General features: G+C 38.4%; 1 protein-coding gene across 3 annotated transcripts in view; it reads left to right on the plus strand.

Moving 5' to 3' along the window:
• Positions 1-25,714, plus strand: part of LOC150076551 (ubiquitin-protein ligase E3B) — a 711,739-nt gene that overhangs the window by 550,626 nt on the left and 135,399 nt on the right. For all 3 annotated transcript variants that reach the window (XM_090387665.1, XM_090387666.1, XM_090387667.1), the window contains one exon: positions 19,209-19,328. In XM_090387665.1, coding sequence (XP_090243791.1) covers positions 19,209-19,328 — 120 coding nt within the window. The remainder of the gene's footprint in view (positions 1-19,208; positions 19,329-25,714) is intronic.

Raw genomic sequence — 25,714 nt, forward strand, 5'->3', positions numbered from 1 at the left:
TCCTTCCTGAATAACTCCTCATGCGTGAATGTAGATGCAAAATACTCATTTAGATTGTTAGCCACCTGAGCAGGATCCTCAACTGTTGAACCATCAATATCCAGTGGACCAATCTGATTCATCCCTTTCCTTCTCGAGTTCAAATATGTAAAGAACTCTTTTCTGTTTTTCTTTGCATCCTTTGCCAAGGATTTTTCATAATCTGCCTTTGCCTGCCTAATCTCCTTTGTGACTTGGTTACAGACCAACTTATATCTATCATAGGCTTCCATGTCACCCATTAATTTGTATGTATCCCATGCATTTTTCTTCTCTGCCACATGTCTCATTAGTTCATCTGACAACCATTTAGGCCTAAACCTTGAACAATATTTCTTAGTTGGTATGTAAAGCCTGGTAGCCTCCAAGATTAGTTCCTTGAATGCTTCCCATTTTGAGTTTGCTGTTGGTAACATCATCAGTTGGTCCCACTGTATAGAATTTAAATACTGTCTCAGACCATCATAGTTGCCTTTACGAAAACAAAAGCCCTTCCCTTTACCTCTGATGGTAGTTACCTCCTTGAGTAAATCCCACTTCAACACACTGTGATCACTGCCACCTAGTTTTTCATTTATCTGCAGATTCTTAATGCATGAAGAATCACTACTGATAATCAGATCAAGAGTATTGCTCCCTCTTGTTCCCTCACAAACATGCTGATGTAGAAAACAATCATCCAATAAATCCACAAAAGCCTTGCTAGTGTGCGAGTGACCAACCCACAAATTCCGGTCAATATCTGGGAAATTAAAATCCCCCATTATAAGTTGTTTGACTACACAAAAGGGAATTGTGACTTTCACAGTTGTTTTCACAGTAGTCAAACTACACAGTTGTTTGACTACACAAAAATGCCTTGCTTTTTTTGTGAATGAGACAGTTGGGCAAGGAGTAAGCAATGGGATGTCACTGTCTGGTCAAAGAAAGGGTAGTTTGTTTCCTGGACCAAAGAACATTGTTCTTAAACCACTGGTAGACTCCAAAGCTGTCCTCTTTCCATTCTTACATGTCAAACTGGGCTTGATTAAACATTTTGTGGAATGTCAACATGTTTTCTGACTGTTGCTGAATGCTGATGAGGGACTGTAAAATAAAAGGATCTGCAAGAAATTCAAAGAAATGAAAATTTGACCCATCATAGAGAGATCAGTTTTTAAAATGAGAGGTGTTTTAAACATTATTCAAATAGTGTTTTCAACATTATTTAAATATATATGTCTGGTAAAAGTAGCATTTTGTTATAATTTCAGTGCATAAATTTTGCCAAAATTAATAAAAACTTGAAAAAATCAATTTTTTTCACGAATTTTGAAGAAACTTGATGTTGATGGAAACATATGGAAGTCATTTGAAATCAGTATTAAAAAATTCTCTAAGTAAATCCCATATCAGCACCCTTTGATCAATCCATTCAAAGATTACAAGAAAACATCACTGCCTTCCACAGGATCTTTCACCTGCAGGTTCTTAATGCATGAAGAATTGATGCTCATAATCAGATCAAGAGCATTGCTTCCTCATGTTGACTCTCTAACATGCTGCTGTAGAAAACAGTCATCCAACAAATCTGCGAAAGCTTTACTAGTGTATGAGTGACCAATCTACAATTCTAGTTAATATCCAGAAAGTCAAAATTCCCTACCATAAGACATTCTCTCCTACTGGCCCACTCCACTTCTCTGTATTCTAGCCCATTATACTCATGACAGTGATTATACCCATAACACACTCCTTCTCTTATTCTTGACCTCCCAGTGCTAGTGTCACACCATACTGACTCAACACTGTACTGGCCACTGATGTCAACCAAATGCTCTTCCCTAGATTCAATATTCCTCCCAAACAAGAACATAACCTCTTTCCTGTACACATAGCACTCCCCATAGTCAAATTCTGTCTCTATATTTGCATTAGATGACTGAATCAGTACTTCAAATTCATCAGATCTATCCACCATGTTCCCAGCATTAATATACATGCAAGCATATATGCACCCATTTCCACTCCTAGTCACCCCAGCCCATCTATTTGCTTGCCTCATGATGACCCTCAGCAGGGCTTGAAATCCCCAACATCATACCTTCCAGGCTGCTTCATGTTCCAAAGAAACAAGTGTAAGACTCACTTTTACCTCTGCCTGCAGCCCTAGTTAATCTAATAATAATCAGTGTTAGTCTGTGTATCCCATGAAAACTATCAGTTTTACAACCTACCTAAAGCATTACAAAAGAAAAATGCTGATATACTTGTATATTTTTACTGCTCCTTTGAAGTAATTATAAAGATGTGCTATTTGCATTATACTCACAATGAAATGTATACTAAAACCATTATATAATTACTGCATGCTGCAATTAAATGCTTCACTTTCTTTGAGGCACTCTTTGAATATTGCCCATGACATCACAGCTTTATTTCACATTTACACCATGACAGCCAAGGCAATTGCAGTAGCCAAGTTTCCATTGTTGTATATAGTTGGCACATTAGTGCCAACTGTGCACATTAGATACCATTATTTAGTTTCATTTTCAAGATTATAAAACTTAATCATGCATAATTACAAAACTACACATTCTTGGACCCTGGTAGATTCTTTTCATTTTATAATCCCAGTAAACAATAACTGTTCACTTTTAGAACTACTCAAATGAAACTGTGCCTGTATTTATGAAGGTACAGAGAATTATTATATCCAATGTATGTTAGTTCAATATACATTGAGGCAACAATTAATGCACAATTGGTATTTCAGAGAAGCACTCAGAAGGTACAGTGTGAGCATCAATGGTTTATCAATGAATAACACTGATAATTTCAACTAGAAACAGATGTACAGGATGGCCATAAATTAAATATAAATGTTTTGATATAACATATTAATTGACATTACAAGAAAACATCACATTTTATTGCAGGGTTTCAGAGGAAAAAGAAATTAAGCAAATAAAAGGTACGTTAATCAGTGTTATGCAATTAACTTTTACCATTACCATTTATTACTAAATATGCTTTTCAAAGTTAAACACCTGATCCAGTAATTTCAAATAAAACTAAGCCAAAGTAACTCAAAGGAATTTGTAGTTAGAAAAACGATGCTCTCTTTTTGAAACGTGTATTTTTCTAGATCACCATTCTTATCAAAACAATAACATTACATTTGCCTTAAGGAAGAGAACAAAGAATGGCAAAAAGTAAAAGTTCTCAAGAGCATTGATATCAAGGTTCATATAAATTTGGGAGGAAACTGTTGCTGAGATTAGATGAATTGTAAATCACAGGAGTATTATGAACTGCAGGAACTCCCCAACTTACGTAAGGGTTGCGTTCCAAGGAACGCTGCGTAAGTCAGAATTTTCCCCCCATGCTTGTGCAGCACTCGCATGTGTGCTCACTGAATTGATTGAATCAAAAAATAAATGCTTAATGAACATGTAAGTAGAACTATTTATTGTATGTATTCAGTTTATCTCATGCGAAGGGAAAATTACAAAAGCGTACAATTTTAAAAATTTTCAAAATTATAAAAAAAAAAAAAAAGAGGAGCCAGGCATAACATCAGTAAGTTTTACCTCTCAAGCATTGTTGCCAGAATTGATGTCTTCAGCTGATAAGTATGGCGCTGCGGAAGTTGAGGGCTTTGGAGATTTAGAAGGGGTCGGCTGCTCAACCTTACGAAAGAACATATTAATGGATGACTGGACAGTGGCTTTTTTCTTTTCATCGTAGATTTCTTTGTAGCATGCAAGCATATCATTCACCCCTCTGTTAACTTTTAAGAATCATCTGCTGTCAGGATCCATCTTCTCAAACCATGCCATTGCCAGTGCAATTTCACGAAATGGCATTGCCATCTCTCTGGTGATGAGCATCTCGGCTGCTCGTTTGGTTTATCTTGAGCTTCGTCAGCATTTTCTTCTTTCACTATCACTGCCTGCAATTCAATAAGTTCTTTGTTAGATAATTCGTTATATTCTTCCCCTGTTACTCCTCCACGTCTTTGGCATCAACCTCCAACTTAAGTAGCTCTACAACCTTTACAATCTTGTCTGTAACCTCTTCATATGATTCGTCTTTTTCAAATCCTTAAAGTCTTTTACGTGCCATGGGCATATTTTCTTCCATGCACCATTTAAACAACTTTTACTAATTTCCATCTAGGCCTTATTAATGTTTAAGATGGCGTGGTAAATATTGTAAGATTTCCAAAAGTCTCTTAACATAAAATTTTTATCTTCTTCTACTGCAGACAGTGCCTGAGCAAATGTTGTGCATAAATAGTATGCTTTTAAATTCGAAATGACACCCTGATCCATAGGTTGGATGGGAGAAGTTGTGTTTGGCAGGAAATATGCTTTCACGTTTGAATTGAAATCATCTAGATGAGTAGGATGTCCGGGAGCATTATCTGATAGAAGCAAAATCTTGAAAAGAATGTCGTGGTCTTCACAATGTTTTTCAACCTCTGGAATGAAGCAGCATTTAAACCAATCCTCAAAGAGAGATATTGTTATCCATGCTCTCTGGATTAATCGGAAATGCACGGTTAGGGTGGCTTTATTGATGCCTTTAAATGCATGACGATTTCCAGAATGGTACAAAAGCAGTGGTTTTAATCTGTAATCTGCCACTGCATTAGCCCCAAGCAAGAGCTTGGCCCTATCTTTTGACCCCTTGAAATCTAGCATTGTATTTTCCTCTTTTGCAAGGTCTGACATTTTTTTCCAATACAGAACAATCTCATCAACATTAAAATGCTGCATTGAATAGCCAGCCGCCTTCATCAAAAATTTTTTCGAACACATCACAAAATTTCTCTGCAGCTGCAGAATCAGCACTGGAGACTTCACTGCATACTTTAACTCTGTGGAAACCAGCGCGATGCTTGAACCTATTGAACCACCCATTGCTCGCCATGAACTTGGGTTAGGGTTTGCCGTACTTATCCTTTATATCTTTATAAATACTTGTTGCTTTTGCTTGAATGGTCATTAGACTCGGGCACTCGCTTCTGAATCTGATTTTCCATCCATATTATTAATAGCTGTTCCATCTTCGATATAGCACCTGAATGGGTGCCTCTGTAGCCAGGTGGGAAGGAGCAGCAGTGCATAGCACACGCTTCTTGATTAGACCGGTGTTCGAGCCCGTCACCGCCAAATACGGAGGATACAGAAAGGTCAGGGAATGACCATCGCATATCCCGGAGCAATATGGCCTTAGTTGCTAACGCTTCTAAAAACCAAATAACAAACATAACAGCACCTGAATGCTGTTTTGTGATCCCAGTTGATCTGAAGTGCATTGATCCTTTGACATGTTCCTTTATACGCGCACTGTCCTTTAAAATAATATTCACTGTGGAAGCAGCGAGACCTAATTCCCTTGCAATAGATGGCAAACTTTGTCCTGCTTCGTACTTCTTAACCATTTTCATCTTCATTTCTAAATCAATTTTGTTTCGTTTCCTAGCACTACCACTCCTTGCACTTTTCGTTGGTTGCTTTCCATTCATCATTGTAATACATAAATAGGAATGAAGAGAAGTTTCTGAAAATTTGTTTTTTATATAATTGAAGATTTCAGTGAAGGGGGAACACATTTCACCATAATAGCATAAAAACCCACGCAATTGCAGTAATGGGTATTATCGCAAATGCAATAAGATCGAGTTTACTGCCTGTTTATAATTAGATGCACTAACCAGAAAGTGCAAATTGTTTTTATTGTTTTATGGTCTTGACCTCCAGAAACATGCTTTAGAAATATATCACAAAGGCTTTCAAAATTGATTCTTATAATGGGAACATATGATAACGATGAAAGGGTAGTGCAATTTTCATTATAAATATGACCTTTTAGGAAGAAATAGCTTAGTAATATAGCGAAATTTTCAACTTACAAGGACTTGGAACGAATTACAAAAAAAAAAAAAAAAAAAAACAGTGTGTTATTATGTTCATATCACCCCCATTTTATTCCTACGGGATGCAAAATACATTTCCACGATTTTTTTAAGTTTGCATCGGCCAGCAAAAACTTAGTAAAGTCAAATTTCCGTAAGTCGGGGAGTTCCTGTAATTCATTATAAATTAATTGTTATCTTCCATTTCACCCATAGGAGCATGTGATGCAAGAGACTCAATACACAAGACATCTATACTAAAATCAGACAGATCCTGAAACTGCATACTTTTAAGTTCAAAACAGGTTTGAATGCTGACAGATTCAAGATTTGTTTCTGACACAGATGGCAGTGACTTCTCTCAGAAGTCCCAGAGTCCATAAAATCATAGTTAGAAAAAATCAAGTAGAAATTAAAAAAAAGTGCACCAAAACATATGTTTGCATGCACGCGCACGCACTCACACACACACTTTGGTTGTTATTCTGTAGTCTCCAGTCATTTGGTTTAATTTAAATACAATTTTTAAAAATTTTTGGTCTTTCTGTTTCTTCTTGTAACACTGTTTTGCATTGAAATAGAAAGAATAGTTTTTGAGGCACAAAAACTATTCTTGTTGAGGTGACCTTGTCTCCTTTCTGGCATGTTTTTGTGTTCTAAATTAAGGAACTGAAAATCCAATATATGCATGGTAGGATACAGTTGAAAACCATAAATGAGTATCAGTGTTAGTTTACAGTTTTCTTCATTCTTGATGTTAATTAATGTGATAAAGAAGTTCATCTATTGGAGTCCTACTCCTCAGGAACCACAATGTGCTAATGTCTGAATTGGTTTATAATTTTCTTTGTTCTTGATATTGGGAGTCTATCCATTGAGCCCTGCTAATCAGTTATTACTGTACACTAATGTCGAAAACAACCATGGGTCATCATTTCAGTAACCTCTAAATTTGCGAAAAGGCTGGTTTTGAAAAGCTGTTGTCTTGTGCAGCGTACTTACTCAATGAAGACAGAAAGAAAGCCAAGCAGAAAGTCCTTCTGTGATCACGTCCATACAAATGAAAAATTAATCTGTAATGGGATTGCGATTGACAGAATGGACATTTTATAGGGAGGGGAATAATAAAATAAAGTTTGTATATATGTTAATTTAATGATTTTTTTTTTTTTTTCCCTTCCAAATCTTTTCTCACTTAATTTAATGATATATATGTGTGTAAAATTCATCTGTTGCCTTTATCATATATATGTATGTATGTATATAAAATGAGGGAAATAGAGAGATAAAAGGAAATAAAAAATAAATAAAAAAAATAAAAAAGTATAATGAGATAAATAATTACAAAATTGTAACTATTTTTTATTAACATCAATATTAACTTCACACAACTTACTGGCTTTTTGTCAGGTGTCAATGGCCAGGATTGCATGCAAAATAGCAACATGTGTTTTTGATTCTGATGTAAAGCACAAGCCAAAGGGTAAAAAGCATAAACAGAAATAAAAATGAAAATAAAATTTATTGTTACAGAATTATAAATTTTTGTGAACAAAATACAGTGTATATATATATATATATATATAGTTTTGTGTACAAAGGATTAAAAGCGGGTTTTTGAAAATGGCTTGTGAACTTTACAGTTGACACTATTAAGATGATAAATTTCTAGGAACATATAACAGCAGTATAATCCAGTAAAGATAGAGATTTGAAGACAAAGTAAAAAACAAATAGCATTGAAATAAAATAAAAATAAAAAAACAGTGAAATAAACCCCTCACATTGTAGAGACACATAAGGAAAAGGTGGCAAGGTAACTGTATGCAAGACAAAACAAAATGAAAACTGAATAAAGCACACCAATGAGATACAAATATAAAGTTATACAACAGTGGCACCTATAGATAAAAATTTTGTCAAGACTAGGAATAAGTGTAAACTTAAAAAAAAACACATAGAGCCATCATACTAAATGTTACATCACCTAGACACATCATATTTAATGTAGTTATAAACTATTAAATGTATGCTATATACATATTGTACGAGCCTAGAGAAAAAATTCAAAATAAGGTGATAAAGTGAGTTATAAATAGATATAATGTGGGACAAATACATTGTGTAGGATGAAATATGGAAGTATTGTGTATTTGAAATAAATAAAGATACAATTTAAGCCAAAAAGTGGAAAATTTAGACTGCAGCCTTGCAGTAATGCTGTGGCAAAAGTGTGTGAAATATCACAATGACAGGGATTTAGTAATTTGGAATCTCTTCTTTTCGATCTTCTCTGGATTAAAATCTCTCTACCACATTCTGTAAAATTCATCTGTTGCCTTTATTGTTCTCCTGACTCCTCTAGTCACTTGGAACTCTTTGACTTCCTCTCTTTGAAACTTGACTTTCTTCAGTCAAAGTTTTCTAACAGGAAGGTAATTTTCCTGGGTGATTTTAATGTTTACAACTCCAACTGACTTCTGTTTTCTAGTCACACGGACCCAGCTGTTTGAGGTGCTGAGGCATTTGCAATTACCATTGACTTTGCACGGATTGTTCATTTATCTACGAGAATGCCAGACAATCCTAACCACGCAGTTCGATCTTTTTCCCACAAACAACCCTTCTAAGTACATGATCAAGGTTAGTGGGCCTCTAGGCACCTCAGATCACAACTTGGTGATGATCTCTTCTCAGATGGAGCCTTTCTCTCGTGACCATTCCCAACCTAGTGTTGTTTGGCGTTACAAGAATGCAAAATGGGATGATCTGCAAGATTTGTTTTCTTTTTTCCCTTGGTTGGATTACTGTTTCAAAACTTCTGATGTCAGTGTTTGCTCAGGCCATGTCAGCAAAATTATTCTTGTAGGGATGGTATCCTTTATTCCACACTCCACCTTAAAATCTCATCCTTTATCTAAATCTTGGTTTTCCAATAAATGTGCTAAGGCTGTTCAAGAAAAGAATGTCGCATATAGTAATTGGCTCATATCCAAATCTCCAGGTTTGCTTTCTGCCTACACCAAAGCCCACAACAGTTGTAAAGCAGTTATTATCAGTCCAAACTAGATTTCGAACAGGCTAAGAGTAGAAAACTTTCCCCTTTTCCGTATGGTACCCGAGTATTCTGGTCTCTTGCCAAAGCTATTGACCGCAACTTTTGCCCATCTCTGTTCCCACTTTTGTCAAAACCACATGGTTCTATTGCCACTTGAGCCAAGGATAAAGCTGACCTGCTAGCATCCTATTTTTCTTCCAACTTGTGTATTGATGACCTTGGTAAACCACTTCCCACTACGCTCCTTTCAATGCCTCCTGTCAAAAGTTTGTCAGAAGGATTTTGACGAATCTTGATGCTAAGAAAGCTCCAGGTCCTGATGGTTTCTCTCTCCACTTGTTCTCAAAACTGTGCTCCTGTTCTGCATTGCCTTTTTTCACTTTCTTATACCAAAGGTGTTTTTTCTTCTGCTTGGAAATTTGCCCATATTTAGCCATTCCTGAAAAGGGTGACAAATTCCTCCCATGTAATTATCTTCCCATTGCAATTACTTCCACTGTTTTTAAAGTAATGGAGAAATCAATTAACTGCCAACTCTTAAACTATCTAGAAACCTTCCATCTGATCAATGATCATATGTATTCTGTCAGTGTTGATCCACTGGTGATATTCTGTCTTATGTTACCCGTCTATGGTCAATTCAATGGAAACAATTGGTGAAACTCAGGCAGTTTCTCATGATATTTCAAAGGCTTTTGATCATGTTTGGCATAACGGTCTTCTAAATAAACTTCCATATTATGGTTTGCCAACTGTTTTTATTCGGTATCCTTTTCTATCTGACTGCTCACTGTGGGTGATGGTAGATGATGATGATGCGCTGTCTTCTAAGTTCTACACTAATGCATGTGTTCCCCAAGGTTCAGTTCTTTCTCCCATTCTATTCCTCTTGTATATTAATGACCTTCCATTGACCAGAAATCCTATCCATAGTTTTGCTGATGATAGCACATTGTATTCCACCTTCCAGTTTCTCAAACTGGAAGGTGGAATACAATGTGCCCTGCTCAAACAGCTTCAACTTCTCGAATATCCACTACCAATTGCTTAAATGCTGATCTACAGTGGGACAAAGATAACTTAGTTGATTTCAATACTTCTGAAACCCAGTCCTATGTTATATCTCGCAAAAAGGATTCTTCTGCTCCTATACGTATCTTCAATGACTCTAATATCTTTGTCTCTCTCTCTCTCTGCATAAGCACATTAAACACATTGCTTCCTCTGCATCTAAAAACTGGGTTTTCTCTTTCTCCCTCGGCGTTATTTTTCTTCCAAGCTGTTCTGTACAAATTTCAAATCTGCTCTACCATGGAATATTGTTCCCATATTTGGGGCGGTGCCCACAAAAACCTCTCTCAGGCTTTCAAAAGAGGCAGTTACGTTAATTAATGAGTCTTATTTAACCTGGTCTCTCTGCTGCATGCCTTTTCTGTAGATATTTCTATGAGCATTGTTCTTCTGAATGGGCTTCTATAATTACCGCTATCTGTTTTAAAACAGTCCGAACATGTGCCTGTCAACATTTTTTTACCATCCAACTTCAAACTCACAGAACCAACTTTTCTTCTTCCTCATTTTTTTCATTGAACTTCCACATTCTGGAACAACCCTTCCTTCCTGCAAATGTCAATATAGAATCCCCTTTTACAGTGGATAAACTATAAGCAGCATTACTCAGAACCAAAAATAAAAAGTGCCCTGAGCATGACCTCCTAGAAGCAGAGATCAGCAAAATATTCACAAAAGATTACACCAGACAAACTCACCCAACTATATAGCAGTTGTTTAGCAAATGGAAAATTTCTCCAAACATGGAAAGTTGCAATATTCGGGTAAAATTAAAGAACCCCGAGAAACTACTACCCATTGAGCCTAAATCATATACAACAATAGCTCTCCTTCCAGTGCTAGGCAAAATTTATAATAGGTTAAGCTTATACTACAACAAGGCGGGAAACCAATCAGATAGAAAGTTCAGCTTCAAGTAGATGATGCCTTGCATCACCTCTGAGGACGAGGGTTTCCTGTGCGGACGTGCCTTTCTGCCGCTCTTGGAACAGAGAAGTTTTTTCTGATTTATTTTCTGCTTTATTAGTTTAAATTGACATATTAACTTATTTCTAGAGTAGCTTTATATTCCTATTTACGGTACTTAAAGTTAAATAACTTAGATAGAGATTTTGTAGGTATTACTTAGTATCGGAAAGGGTATCAAATCCACGTGTTTACCGTTCATAAACAGCTGCCATTGTTACGTGAAAATTAATCAGTAAAATCTATTAATCTTGTCAAACTTCATTGGCAAGTAAATTGTACTTTTAACTATACATATAACCACTTGGGTTACGGAACATAAATAATTAGTAAAAATAAATAATTAATACATAACTTGATACGGAAGTTATATAAAGGGATTTCGTAGATAACACTCGTTACTGGAACGCGATACAGCATATCCGGAATTCGATAGCATTAGCTTTGTATAGTATAGTGCATAATATAATATTGTCAATTAATCAGTACATCTATTAATCTTGTTAAACTTCATTGTCAATTAAATTGTACTTTTAACTATATATATATATATATAACGACTTAGAGTGCAAACGTAACAAATAATTAATACATACTTGATACGGAAGTTATATAAAGGGAACTCGTAGATAAGACTCGATACTGAAAAATAAATATAGCGTTATAACTGTGTTAAGATACAAGTTTAAGGTTTTAATTTTGTTCTGAAATTGTAATTTTATTGACATTCAAATCGAAATCATGACTCTGACCAGAGCAGCAAAGCAAACGGCTCAAGCTAATGGGAGTGCTGTGACTCAGGGGGCGGTTGCCCTCTGAATCACAGCCTTTTAAGATGCACTGTTTGCTTGATGTTTGCAGAGTAATAGGGTACGGGACATGATACTGCCATGGGGGATGTCTTTGTGTGTGCACGATGCAAGGAGTGCAAGAAAATTAGGCGACAACTCGGCGTTGTTATGGGCCTATATGAGACCTTGAAGGACAGGGTGAATGCCCTCGAAGGAAATAAATTGAGGGGCCCATCAAGCTCTCTTCTGCCCACATCAACGCCAGAGCTTGGACTTGGTCATCTTGCAACACAGAGGCAGCCCCCAAGGCAGAATGCGCTGGTCCAACAGGAACTAGTAGTTGTTGGTGACTCAATTGTCAGGGAAACGGGGAACATGCTTTGTAAACAGGATAGGTGGAACAGGACCAGGGTATGTCTGCCAGGGGCAAAGGTTCATGACGTTGTAGAGCAGATATCATCTTTTAAGGGCACAAAAGGTGATATAGTTGTACACGTTGGTACTAATGATATTAAGAGTAGGAGACCAGCGGAATTACTTAACAAGTACAGGTCACTGTTGACCTGTACTTGTTAAAAAAGCCGTGAAGTAGGGTTGAATTTGAAAGTGTCTGCAATTCTACCCAGACACGATAGGAGGGAGTATATGATGAGAGCCTTGTCGATCAATTCGGCCCTGGAAAGATTGTGCAAGGCTCAAGGGGTAGAATTTTTTTCAGCCTGGAATGTACTTGTTAACAGGAGAGATTGCTTCTACAGGGATGGGATACACTTAAATAGAAAGGGTGCAAGAATATTTGCTGATGCTATCGAGGCAGTGTTAGGTGGGTCGGAAAACTGCTAGCTTGGGGGGAGACAAAGACTAATGGATTAACAGTAGCCACTGGCAGAGGTGAAAGAGATTCTTGCACTGCTTCTATTGGAATGAGCAGAAGCCTGAAAAACAAGATGCAGGATATTTCAGAGACTGCTGGAAGTCATTGCGGTACAAGTAAACACATGGGTTGTGTTAGGGTAGCTAAGAAAAAGTACAGGTGCATGTATACTTGCGTGTACACCAATGCTAGGAGTTTAGTAAATAAATTTGATGAATTTGAGGTATTACTCAAAACATCAAAGGCAGATATTGTTGGGATATCAGAGACGTGGTGTCACACAGATATAAGGAATGCAGAACTGGAATTTGGGGAGTACAACGTGTACAGAAAGGATAGACAGGATACGAAGGGAGGAGGGGTTATGCTATTAGTTAAAAAACACATAAAATACAAGGAAGTGAAGCCAGTCGACATCAATGGACAGGGCAGTGTCGAGTCAGTTTGGTGTGACATAAGCATAGGTAAATCAAAATTGAGAGTAGGAGTGTGCTATAGGCCTAATGACTCCGATGAGTATAATAAGATACTGTACAGGGAAATAGAATGGGCCAGTAAATCAGAGAGTCTTATAATGGGGGATTTTAATTTCCCAGATATTGACTGGAATTTGTGGGTTGGTCACTCACACACTAGCAAGGCTTTTGTGGATTTATTGGATGATTGTTTTCTACACCAGCATGTTCGGGAGGCAACTAGAGGGAGTAATACTCTTGATCTGATTATCAGTAGTGATTCTTCATCCATTAGGAATCTGCAGATAAAGGAACCACTGGGTGGCAGTGATCACAGTGTGCTGAAGTGGGATTTACTCAAGGAGGTAACTACCATCAGAGGTAAAGGGAAGGGTTTTTGCTTTCGTAAAGGCGACTATGATGGTCTGAGACAGTATTTAAATTCTATACAGTGGGACCAACTGATGATGTTACCAACAGCAAATTCAAAATGGGAAGCATTCAAGGAACTAATCTTGGAAGCTACCAGGCTTTACATACCAACCAAGAAATATTTTCAAGGTTTAGGCCAAAATGGGTCAGATGAACTAATGAGGCATATGGCAAAAAAGAAAAATGCATGGGATACATACAAATTAACACATGACACAGAAGCCTATGATAGATACAAGTTGATATGCAACCAAGTTACAAAGGAGGTTAGGTAGGCGAAGGCAGATTACGAGAAATCCTTGGCAAGGGATGCAAAGAAAAACAGCAAAGAGTTCTTTACCTATTTAAACTCAAGAAGGAAAGGGATGAATCAGATTGGTCCACTGGATGTTGATGGTTCAACAGTTGAGGATCCAGCTCAGGTGGCTAACAATCTAAACGAGTATTTTGCATCTACATTCACACATGAGGAGTTAATCAGGAAGGGGAATGTCGTAGGTGAAGTAAACATTGGCCGTGAGCTAGATGATTTTCTAATAACTGAGAGGAAAGCGGAGGAGAAATTGTTGAGGATAAACATAAAAAAGGCACCCGGGGTGGATGGGATCCATCCAGTTATATTAAAGGAGGCAGCAAAGGAAGTAAGCAAACCCCTAGCCATAATTATGAGAGCTTCTTTGGACTCAGGGGAGGTACCCATGGACTGGAGATGTGCAAATGTAACCCCAATTCACAAAGGAGGATCAAAGGCTGACACAAGTAATTATAGACCTGTTAGTTTAACTTCGGTTCCAGGAAAATTAATGGAGGCACTGGTTAAAGAAGCACTGCAGGATCATCTGGACAAGAATTCAGTTATAGCTCAGACACAGCATGGGTTTGTTAAGGGCAGGTCTTGTCTGACCAATTTGATTGGATACTATGATGTAGTCACAAAAGAACAGGATGCAGGGAATAACTTTGATATTATATATTTGGATCTTAGAAAGGCTTTTGATACTGTTGTGCATGGAAGACTGCTGCACAAATTGGAGAAGTGTGGCGTTGGAGGCAAATTGCTGCTATGGATAAAGGGATGGTTGAGTGGCAGAAGACAGAGAGTGGTAATCAATGGACACTGCTCAACGTGGACTAATGTTATTAGTGGAGTTCCTCAGGGTTCAGTGTTGGGTCCATTGTTGTTTTCTGTATTTATATATGATATTGGTGATGGTGTATCAGGCTTAATGTCCAAGTTTGCAGACGATACAAAGGTTGGCAGGGTTGTTAAGGACACTACTGATACTATGCTGCTGCAACAGGATCTGGAAAGGTTGAGCAGATGGGCTGAGAGGTGGCAAATGAAGTTTAACATTGACAAATGTAAAGTACTACATATGGGAAACAGTAACCCCAGATCAACGTATCAACTCTGTGGTACTACGCTGACAGTGGTAGAGAATGAAAAGGACCTGGGGGTAATTGTGCCGGCAGATATGAAGTTCTCTGAGCAGTGCAGACGAGCTGCAAGAGTAGCTCATGGTGTCTTGTAAATGATATACAGGAATTTTTCTGACAGGGATGTGATTATTCCCTTGTATAAGGCATTGGTCAGGCCACACCTTGAGTACTGTATACAGGTCTGGAGGCCTCATTTCAAGAAGGATGTAGATCTGCTGGAACGAGTACAGAGAAGGGCAACAAGATTAGTGAATGGAACAAAGGGTTGCTCTTATGAAGAAAGGCTTAAGTTTTGCAAATTACGGAGCCTGGAGACTAGGCATCAGCGAGGTGATCTGATAGAGGTGTATAAGGCTTTGAATGGCTTGAGCATGCTCAATGCCGATGGGATACTTCCGCTTGCTCAGAATAATCACCTGAGAGGGCATAAATTCAAATTGAGGAAGGACGGGTGTCGGATAGATGTGCGGAAATTTGCCTTTAGCCAGCGAGCAGTTGGTTTGTGGAATAGACTTCCATCGCTTGTTGTTGAAGTTGATAGCCTAAACAAATTTAAGGCTCAGCTGGACAGGTATTTCGAACGAATGGAGGGGTGAAATGGGAGTAGTGGTTTTTTTTTTTTTTTTTTGGCTGATGCTGAATAAGCTTGCTTTCTTGCATCATATGCCTCTACTAATGCTAATGCTAATCACCTTCTAACAGCAGTTCACACAACAGAAAAATACTTGTTGGCCATTTCTATAGATTTTGTTGATTCACTTTTTTTTTTTTTTTTTTTTTTGTCAAATAGGTATGGGTGGACTCTTACCCATACCTAACCTATTTGGCAACACCTATAGATTTTTTTGAATCACTCTAGTGGCATAGTGGCCTTATCAGGCTCTATTGGGCAAATGTGCCACAAAATCTGTACCAAGCAATAAAAGACTACTTGACTGACAGAAGTGTCTCAGTACACACAAGGTATCAGCAATTTACACACCTTGTGACTAAAGGATGCTCGCAGGGCTCAGTACTTGGCTCGTTCTTCTGAACAACTGTCTTAGCTGAATTTCTGGCCTTGAATTTGGATTCTGTGGGCTGACTGGCCTTTGCGGATGACTTAATCCTCCTAGTGAAATGAAACACAAAACTGGTTGTAGAGGATAGATCCAATGGCACACTCCAGCAATTGCAGGATTGGGCACAAATGCATATGCTCAGGATATCACCAGAGAAAAGTAAAGCAATCCTACCTAAAAATAAATTTGGATATAAGGTGACCTCCTGTAATGAAAATTGGCAGGAAATCAAAGTGGTACCAGATTTGAAGTATCTGAGCATTGTTTTATATTCAAAATTAACATTCTACCCATACCTAACCTATTTGGCAAAAAAAAGTAAGGAATTATGCAGGCATGATTGCTAGGATCAGTCGAGCAGACTTGGGTTTAAAAGAAGGACCCTGGCAATCGTCTGCCATTCAGTTTTCATTCCTGTCATCTCATAGTGCTGGTGCCTGGTTTCACCACACAGCCATAGTTAGAAACAGAATGAAACTAGAAAAAATACGGAAAACCACACTATTGACAATCACCAGAGCATGTTGCACATCAACATGATGTGCAACATGCTCTGGTGATTGAACCTGGTTTCTTATATTCTTCAGTGTTTTTATATTCTAGTGGTACACTTAAAGCGAAAAGAAATTTAATGGTCACGTATTAATTTAATACTGATCTACAAGTAATTCTCCAGTGGGGGGAAAGATAATTTAGTCGGTTTCTGTCCATCTAAAATTCATTCCAGCCATATATCTTGCAAAAAGGATTCTTCTGCACCTGTGCTTATCTTTGATGACATTCAGATTTCTAGGCAAGATCACATATATCTATTAAGGATTACTCTTCCTCTGCATCTAAAATGTTGGGTTTTGTCTTTTGCTCGCACCATTATGTTTTTTTCCAAACAGCTACTCACTCTGTCCAAATCTCAAATCAGCCCTACTGTGGAATATTGTTGCCACATCTGGGTCAGGCCCCAAAAACCTCTCGTAGCCTTTTAGACTCCATTCAAAAGAGTTCAGTTAATTAACTGCCCATTGCTAACTTTGTCTCTCCATTCTCTGTCCCATAGATGTTCTGTTTCTATTGCATGCTTTTTCTACAGATACCTCCATGGACACTGTTTCTCTGAATTGGTTTCTATAATTCCTGCTCTCTCTCCCTCTCTCTTCTAAACCAGTCTGAACATGTGCCACATCTATTCAGCATCCTTTTACTAACCAACTTGAAACTCGCAGAATCAACTCTCTTCTTTCTCATTTATTCTTTCAATGTCCATTTTCTGGAACAACCGCTCTTCGCACATTTTTCCCGAAAACTACCATCTACAGAAAGTCAAGTCTAATGCTAACTTCTTTCATCTTCTCAATCTTCAAACCATGCAGAGTACCAAGTGCTATTGGTTATAATACCTCGCATGCTTGGCATTTTCATTAAAAAAAAAAAAAAAAAAAAAGATTCTTCAGTTAAAGTAGCAATCCTCCCCACCTACTTTTATCTTCCTTTGCTTCCTACTATCTCATATCACACAAACTCATTGTTACCAAGCATTAATATTAGTAGTGGCAAATGATGCAAGAAAGCATGCTTATAGCAGAATCAGCAAAAAAAAAAAAAAAAAAAACCTCAACTCTCCGACTCATCTGTCCATTCCCAGTAATATTTTGTTTAATTGTTCCTTAAATTTTATTCAAACTGCCCACTCGAACAATACAGAATGGAAGTTTGTTTCAAACTTCCATTGTGTGACCAGTCACAGCAAATTATAGCTGTGACTGGTCACACAATGCTTGCATAAGCCAGTGAGAAGTTTGATATCACTTTACAACTGCTTTGAGGAAAGTGAGAGACTATTGTTGAGTACAATTAGAAAAATGCATGTTTCACGTAATCTATGGTTTATGTTTTTTTTAAAACAGTGACTTACTAACGGTGCATAAAGAATAGATTTAATTCCACACAACCTTGTGCTTATGTCACTTGTGTCACCATTATAACTAATCACAGCTGTAAGCTTGCATGACATGACAATTTATAATGGAGTATAAAATGAAACTTTGCGATCTCTGTTATTGTATGTTAGAAATTGATTAAATTTCTCAGCAGTACATTATTGAAATCAAGATGTCATGTAAGTTGATAAGATTGCAAGTGTGACTTGTTATAATTATTTCTTTAAAAGAATTGTGTTTTTTTAACTTCCAACTGTGAAAGTTTTGTTTTTTTCTGAAGCATATTCGCTTATATTCTCTCTGATATGGAAACATTTGCAGTGACTTTACTTGTATATTGTTATTTGTTTGCATTTAACTAATTAAATTTATATTTTAACCATTAGGCCTACTTTTTAGTCACCATAAATATTTACAAATGTAATTGTTCAGTTGTTAGTGCTTAATATTCATTGTACTTCTTCATAACTTCTTAATATTTAACATGCTTCTCCAAAACTGCTCCAGATGCTGGAGAGGTGTTATCTGGTGCATCTAGCACTAGCATGTAACTTTCTTATTTGAATGACCATGGAATATCATTTGTGTGTTGAAGTACATTTATTTTTTTTTGGATGAAGAAGCAGATAATCATGTATCAGAATATTTGCCTTTGTGAGGCAAATATTCTGATACATGATATAGTTGTCTATGCATTGTGAGGTTATCTGCCCTGGACTTGCTGAAAAGACTGCATATTTTAGGTTCATCAAGTCTTTTAGTATGCTCAGCTATCAGTCATTATGGCTCATGCCCTTTTCAATGATGTGATCTGCATTTGCACTGAAATTGTAATTAGACTATTTTGTTTTCATAACAAATTTCCACTTTTGTAACAGCATTACAGCAGTTTATGCTGTTGTTGTTGTTGGTTTGTATTTTATTGGCGCATTAGCATCTCAGGCTATAATGCGCCAAGACCAAGTTTATGCTGTAAACTGCTGTAAAATGCATAGACAACTATCAAAATATAGTTGTCTATGCATTAACTTAGCAAAGTATTAATACAATTTGAAATTATAAATATAATCTAAGGTTGTAAAATTATTAAGAAAAATGAATATGCATATTTTTATTTGATTGGTGATAGGGATTTTAAGGTTTTACCATCCTAATAAAACTTTGTTTAATCTCTTGCAGCGAGTTGTGTTATTTAGAAAATATGTTAATAATGAAAAGGCAGTTTTGGGGTTGACAGAATCTGCTTGTGCCTCACCTCAGTCTACACTTATTACAGTTCATAGGTCAAGGATAGTAGAGGTAATGATTGCAGTCTAAAAATGTGTTTATTTTGCAATACTGTTCTTTGTAGTGTACCTAGTTTAATGAATAATTGCAGAAGTTTCCGAACTTTTAAGGTTTTTTTGGTACATTCGGTACTTTGGACATAGAGCACTGTTTAATATAGTTTATTATACTTTTATAGGAATTTTTTTTTTTTTTTTTGGCTGGTGCAGCATAAGCCTCAGGCTTCCTTACACCTGTAGCTAATAATAATTATAATAATAATAAAAGGGGCGCGATGGCCCAGTGGTTATGACACCGGACTACCATCCTGATGGACCCGAGTTCGAGTACCGCCCTGACAGAAGCAAACGCAGCTCCATCACGCTGGGAGACCAGTATAATAATAATAGTAATAAATGAGAATAATAATAATAAATAAATTAATAGTAATAAAAAATTAATAAAATAAATAAAAATCATGAAAGTTGCTCCAAGGGACCTACCTACCCCAAGGTCAGAGTGGCAGCTAAGGCAGATTGTGGTGCCATCTGGCATCACTCACGAGAACTACCACTGGACATAAGCCAAAAACAGGTCCACCTCCAATAATGGATGATGTCGCAGAGAAATATTAATCATACTGCATTGAGTGTGGCACAGGATAAAGTCACTCGCTTTCAGGTCTTAGGCAGAGAGGTCGGTTCGAAAAATCAGAGACGGTCTCCCGAGGAAGACAGTGGAGCGAGTGGCGCTGTCCCCATATGGCTACCACAAGAGAAGGGCAAGACCATTCAGCCCCACCAACTGGAAGTTCTTCCTGCCCAACTGCACTAGTGACCACCCAGGAAGGGAGAAAACGCCAACGCATGAAGTGGAGCATCGAAATGAATACATACATCATGCAAGCATACTACGAAATAACGAAGCTGGAGACCGATATGACAACTTACAGGGCGAGACCACGTACCAAGTGGCTGGAACAATTCTCGGATATTCAGGTCAGCGAATAGAGGACCAGAGAACGACCATCATCATGAAGAACCTAATAGCCCCTGCAATCTTGGAAAAAATCAAGCAGGATGTGAGTGATCAGCTACAAAGGATAAAGAATATAGAACCAGAGGAGGAAGAACATACCACCGCCGAACCAGAGGCAGAAGAGCAAGAGGAAATACAACCCGCAGCAGCTGAAGTGGAAACAGACGAGGTCATGATATCCAGAATAGAGGACGAGTGGAAGAAGGCCCTAACAGAATTCGAAGGAATGGACCCCACAAAGACTCACGTGATACCGAAACAGAGGCCGAATAGAACCTTGTGGAGAGTCACAGACCACCTGAATTGGCACATAATACCGCATTACCGCGAGAGCAATGGTGCAACACTGGAGGCCATCCACTCAGCCATGTATTGTGCTGCTGTAGCAGCCACCAGGATTAATGGACGAGAAGTGAGAGACAAGCAGCAGAAGAACTGAAAACAGAAGGAACCACCAGCTTGGGAAAGAAGAATTAAGAGTCAAGATAGGCAATTGACCCAGTACCAATGGGGCAATAGGAGTAAGAATTTAATTGGAAAAATGAAGAGTAGCCTCAAGAGAGACAGCGTCCACAGCAAACATGAGATAAAAAATCAGAGAATAGGAGAGCACTTGGACACATTGAAGCAGAACCTCCTTGCACTCAGCAAGAGACTACGCCAATACAAAGAGAGCTCCAAGAGGAAAATAAACAACTGAATCTTCGTTGAGGACCAAAGAGGTTTCTACAGGAATCTCGGAGAAGACGGGAAACAAGGGAATGGACCACCCTAGAAGAAGACAATTGAGGATTTCTGGGGAAACATATGGAGCAGGGAAGTAAAACATAACAGCCGAGCCACCTGGATAGAACTAGAACGCAAGGAAACCAAGGATGTACAAGAAATGAGAGGATGGGAGATTCGGCAAGACGAAGTAAAACAGACGATCAAGAACTCTCACAACTGGCAAATTCCAGAAATAGATAACATCCACAACAACTGGTACAAGCACCTGGCAGAGCAGTTCACCCAAATGATAAGGCACCCAGAGACAATCCCGAAGTTTCTCACTCAAGCAATCGCATATCTGAAGCCTAAAGACAAAGATACAAGAAACTCAATGAAATATAGGCCAATCACTTGCCTCCCAACAGACCACTTGGAGAGCCAGAGCATAATGGCCGAACAGCAGAAAGGATCGGTTATGGAGCAAGCATACAAGAAGCACCGCAACATGTGCACTGCCTACATCGATTACCACAAGGCCTTCGACTCCGTGCCTCATGGCTGGCTAATAGAGGCCCTGAAAATCTACAAAGTCAATCTGATAGTGATAAACTTCCTAGGAGAAATGAGGCGAAATGGAGTACCACCATTAAGGTTAAAAACATCACAACAAGGCCAATCCCTATCAGGAGAGGAATCTTTCAGGGAGATGCCCTGAGCCCATTGTGGTTCTGTCTAGCACTTAATCCACTATCTACTATGCTCAACAGCAGCAAGTACGGATATAACCTCAAAGAAGGAAGGAAGAACCTGTACACCCTCACCCACCTGATGTATGTGAATGATATCAAGCTCTACAGGGGAACCGAGAAGTATCTTCAGCAAGTACTCCAGATCACCGAAGAATTCAGCAAGGATATTAGGATGGAATTTTGTCTAGACAAATGCAAGACCCACAGATTGCGTTGGGGAAAATTAGTCAACCGAAACTACCAGCTGCAGAGTGGTCAAGAGATCGAAGCCGTGGCAGAGGGAGAGGCCTACAAATACTTGGTGATGATGCAGGCTCAGCAGTTACAGCACAAGGAAATTAAGGCCTGCCTGACCGAAAAATACCATCAGAGACTCAGAAGCCTGTGGAAAGCAAAGCTGAATGGAGGGAACACAGTTAAAGCCATAAACACCTATGCAGTCCCAGTGCTAATATACTCCTTCGGGATCATAGATTGGACTAACACCGAGCTGGAGGATATCATGAGAAAGACAAGGACAGTGATGACCAAGAGCCGAGAGCTGCTGTGGGGAGACTGACAATTGCCCAGGAAGAAGGAGGAAGGGGCCTGATAGACCTAATTGAGCAACAGAAGACAGCTGTAGTTAACCTGAAGGAAACACACAGCAGCACTCCACCAGGCCATAAGGAAGATAGACAAGCAGTATATATCCACTCAACCTAAGCAAGGAGTCCCCCTCCCAACTAGGAGGTACAAACGAAGCTGGAAAGATGGGCAGAGAAGACACTCCATGGCAGACACTACAATGATCTCCATCAGGGTCACATAGATAAAATTGCTTCCAATGCATGTTTCACGAGCGGGACACTCTTCCCCGAGACTGAAGGATTCATGCTTGCCATCCAAGACCAAGTAATCAACACCAGGAACTATAGAAAATACATCGCCAAGGAGCCTGGAGTGTTAGATGACACATGTCGACGATGCTACCTGGCCTCAGAAACGAGCCAACACATCACAGCGGGATGCAAGATGATCACCCAGACTGAGTACACTCATAGACACGACCAGGTGGCCAGGATAATACATCAGAAGCTAGCAAGGAAATACCAGTTGATCGAAGAAAGTCCGTACTACAAGTGCGAACCTCAGCCAGTACTAGAGATCCCAAACCAACAAGCTGTACTGGGACTGCGCCATAATAACGGATAGGACAATCCTGCATAACAGACCGGACATAACCCTGGTGGATAAAAAGGAGAAGGCTACCTATCTGATTGACATAGCGGTACCCAACACTAGCAACCTGCAGAAAACCCATGGGGAAAAAATCAGGAAGTACACGAACCTAAGACAGTAGATCAAAGAGATGTGACATATGCAACAAGTAACGATCATCGTGTCAACCACAGGTATTGTGCCAAAGACCCTACATAACACCCTAGCAGCAATAGGTCTCCCAGCGAACACCTACAAGAAACTCCAGAAAGTCGCAATCCTGAACACCTGTAGGATTGTCAGAGAGTTCCTCGACCAACAGTAACATCAGACATAACTACAACCACCCTGTGTACTTGTTAGCAATACCCGTCACGAGGTGGAAATCCCCAATCAGGGAGAAATAATATAAGAGCAGCAATAATAATAATAATAATTTCTGTATTCATGGGTCAGTTTGCACTTAAATTGAGTTATTCCAAGATCAGTTTGGAATTACACACAAGAAGCAACTTACACACTCCATGTGAAATTAGCTAATTATTGCATCAGTGCAAGTGATTAATGCACTATACTCTCCTGGAGAACAGTCAACAATTGCATCAGACATGCATGCATGCTCAGTGTGTTGAGGTCAAGAAAGATATGTTGCTTTTCATTGGAGTGAGTTTTTTTTTTTTATGGCACATGCCATTATGTTATAGATTGAAAATGAAACACTATCAAATGTCAAAATTTTGTTAGAAAGTCTTTTACTGATGAATATTGTTAAAATTTCAGCATTGCGAGATGTGCATGTGATGTTATAATAATAAAAAAAAAGAAGTAAATAAGAAAATATAAATTATGTACTTTCCTCCTCAAATAGGTAATTGTCCACTTGACCTCTGAATTTATTCAAAGTGCCAGCTTCAGCTAAATTCAAAATGGGATGCATTCAAGGAATTTTTATTATTATTAGCCATATGGTGCAAGGAAGCCTGAGGCTTATGCTGCACCAGGCAAAAAAAAAAAAAAAAAAAAAAAATTCTGAATTACCCTGAGAGAGAGAGTCAAAAGTAGATGGGAATCACCAAGAAAAAGAAGAATGATGATATCCAGCTCAAGACTCGGGTGTTCCAAGCCCATACTCACCAGATGTGAGCCCCTGGGGTTAAATTGTTGTACACATTGGCACTAATGATATTAAGAGTGGGAGACCAGCGGAATTACTTAACAAGTACAGGTAAATGTTGAAAAAAAGCCGTGAGTTAGGGTTGAATTTGAAAGTGTCTGCAATTCTGTACAGACACAATAGGAGGGAGTATATGATAAGAGCCTTGTCGATCGATTCAGCCCTGGAGAGATTGTGCACGGCTCAAGGGGTAGAATTTTTCTCAGCCTGGTCTGTGCTTGTTAACTGGAGAGAATGCTTCTACAGGGATGGGATACACTTAAATATAAAGGGTGCAAGAATATTTGATGATGCTATCAAGGCAGTATTTACTGCCTCAATAACTGCTAGATTAGGGAGATACATGGGCTAATAGATTATCAGGAGCCACTGGCAGAGGTGAAAGTGATTCTTGCGCCGCTTCTATTGGAATGAGCAGAAGCCTGGAAAACAAGGTGCAGGGGATTCCAGAGACTGCTGGGAATCCCCTACGATGCAAGAAAGCAAGCTTATGCAATATCAGCCAAAAAAAAAAAATTAATTGTAGTTTCATACTAACTAAGAAATACTCTTCGAGGTGTAGGACTAAATGGATGTCAGATGAATTAATTAGACTCATAGCAGAGATGAAAAATGTATGGGATGCATATAAATTATCAGACAAAACAGAAGCCTATTGTAGATATAAGCTAAGCTGTATTCAAATCACAAAGGAGGTTAAGTAAGTGAAGGCAGATTACAAGAAATCTTGGACAAAGGGTGTAAAGTAAAACAGCCAAGATTTCTTTGCTTACATACATAAACACTAGAAGGAAGGTGATGAATCAAATTAGTCCACTCGATATTGATGGTTCCACTTTTTTTTTTTTTTTTGTTAGTTGTTGTTGGTTGGCTTCTGTGGCCATATCACACCTCCCAAGGTTTTTGCATTTTTTTACTCTGATCGAAGCCCGAGGCGGGATTCGAACCCACAATGGTTTCACTGTTGATGCTGCTGCTCAGGTTGCTGACAAACTGAACGAGTACTTTGCATCTACATTCGCACATGAAGAATTCATTAGAGAATGGATGCCAGAATTTTATCAAACTCTAACAGGGAGCTATATGATTTTATAATAATTGAGAGGAAAGTAAAAGAGAAATTGTTTAAGTTTAAAATAAGAAAGGCACCTGGGGTGGATTGGGTTATATTAAGGGAGACAGCAGAGGAAGTAAACAAACCCTTAGTCATAATTATGAGAGCATACTTGAATTCAGTGGAGGTCCCCACAGACTGGAGATGTGCAAATGTATCCCCAACTCACAAAGGGGGATCAAAGGGTGATACAAGTAATTACTGACCTGTTAGTTTAACTTCTGTTCCAGGGAAAATAATGTCACTGGTAAAAGAAGTGATGCAGGATTAGCTATACAGGGATGCAATTATACTTCCAACACAGCATGGGTTTGTTAAAGGGAAATCTTGTTTGGCCAATTTGATTGGTTGCTATGATGTGGTCACAAAGGAGCTGGATGCAAAAAACTAATTTTGATATCATATACTTGGTTTTCAGGAAAGCTTTTTATAC

The sequence above is a fragment of the Mastigoproctus giganteus genome, chromosome 13 (assembly GCF_048544385.1).
Source record: "Mastigoproctus giganteus isolate SK-2022 chromosome 13, ASM4854438v1, whole genome shotgun sequence".
NCBI lineage: Eukaryota > Metazoa > Arthropoda > Arachnida > Uropygi > Thelyphonidae > Mastigoproctus > Mastigoproctus giganteus.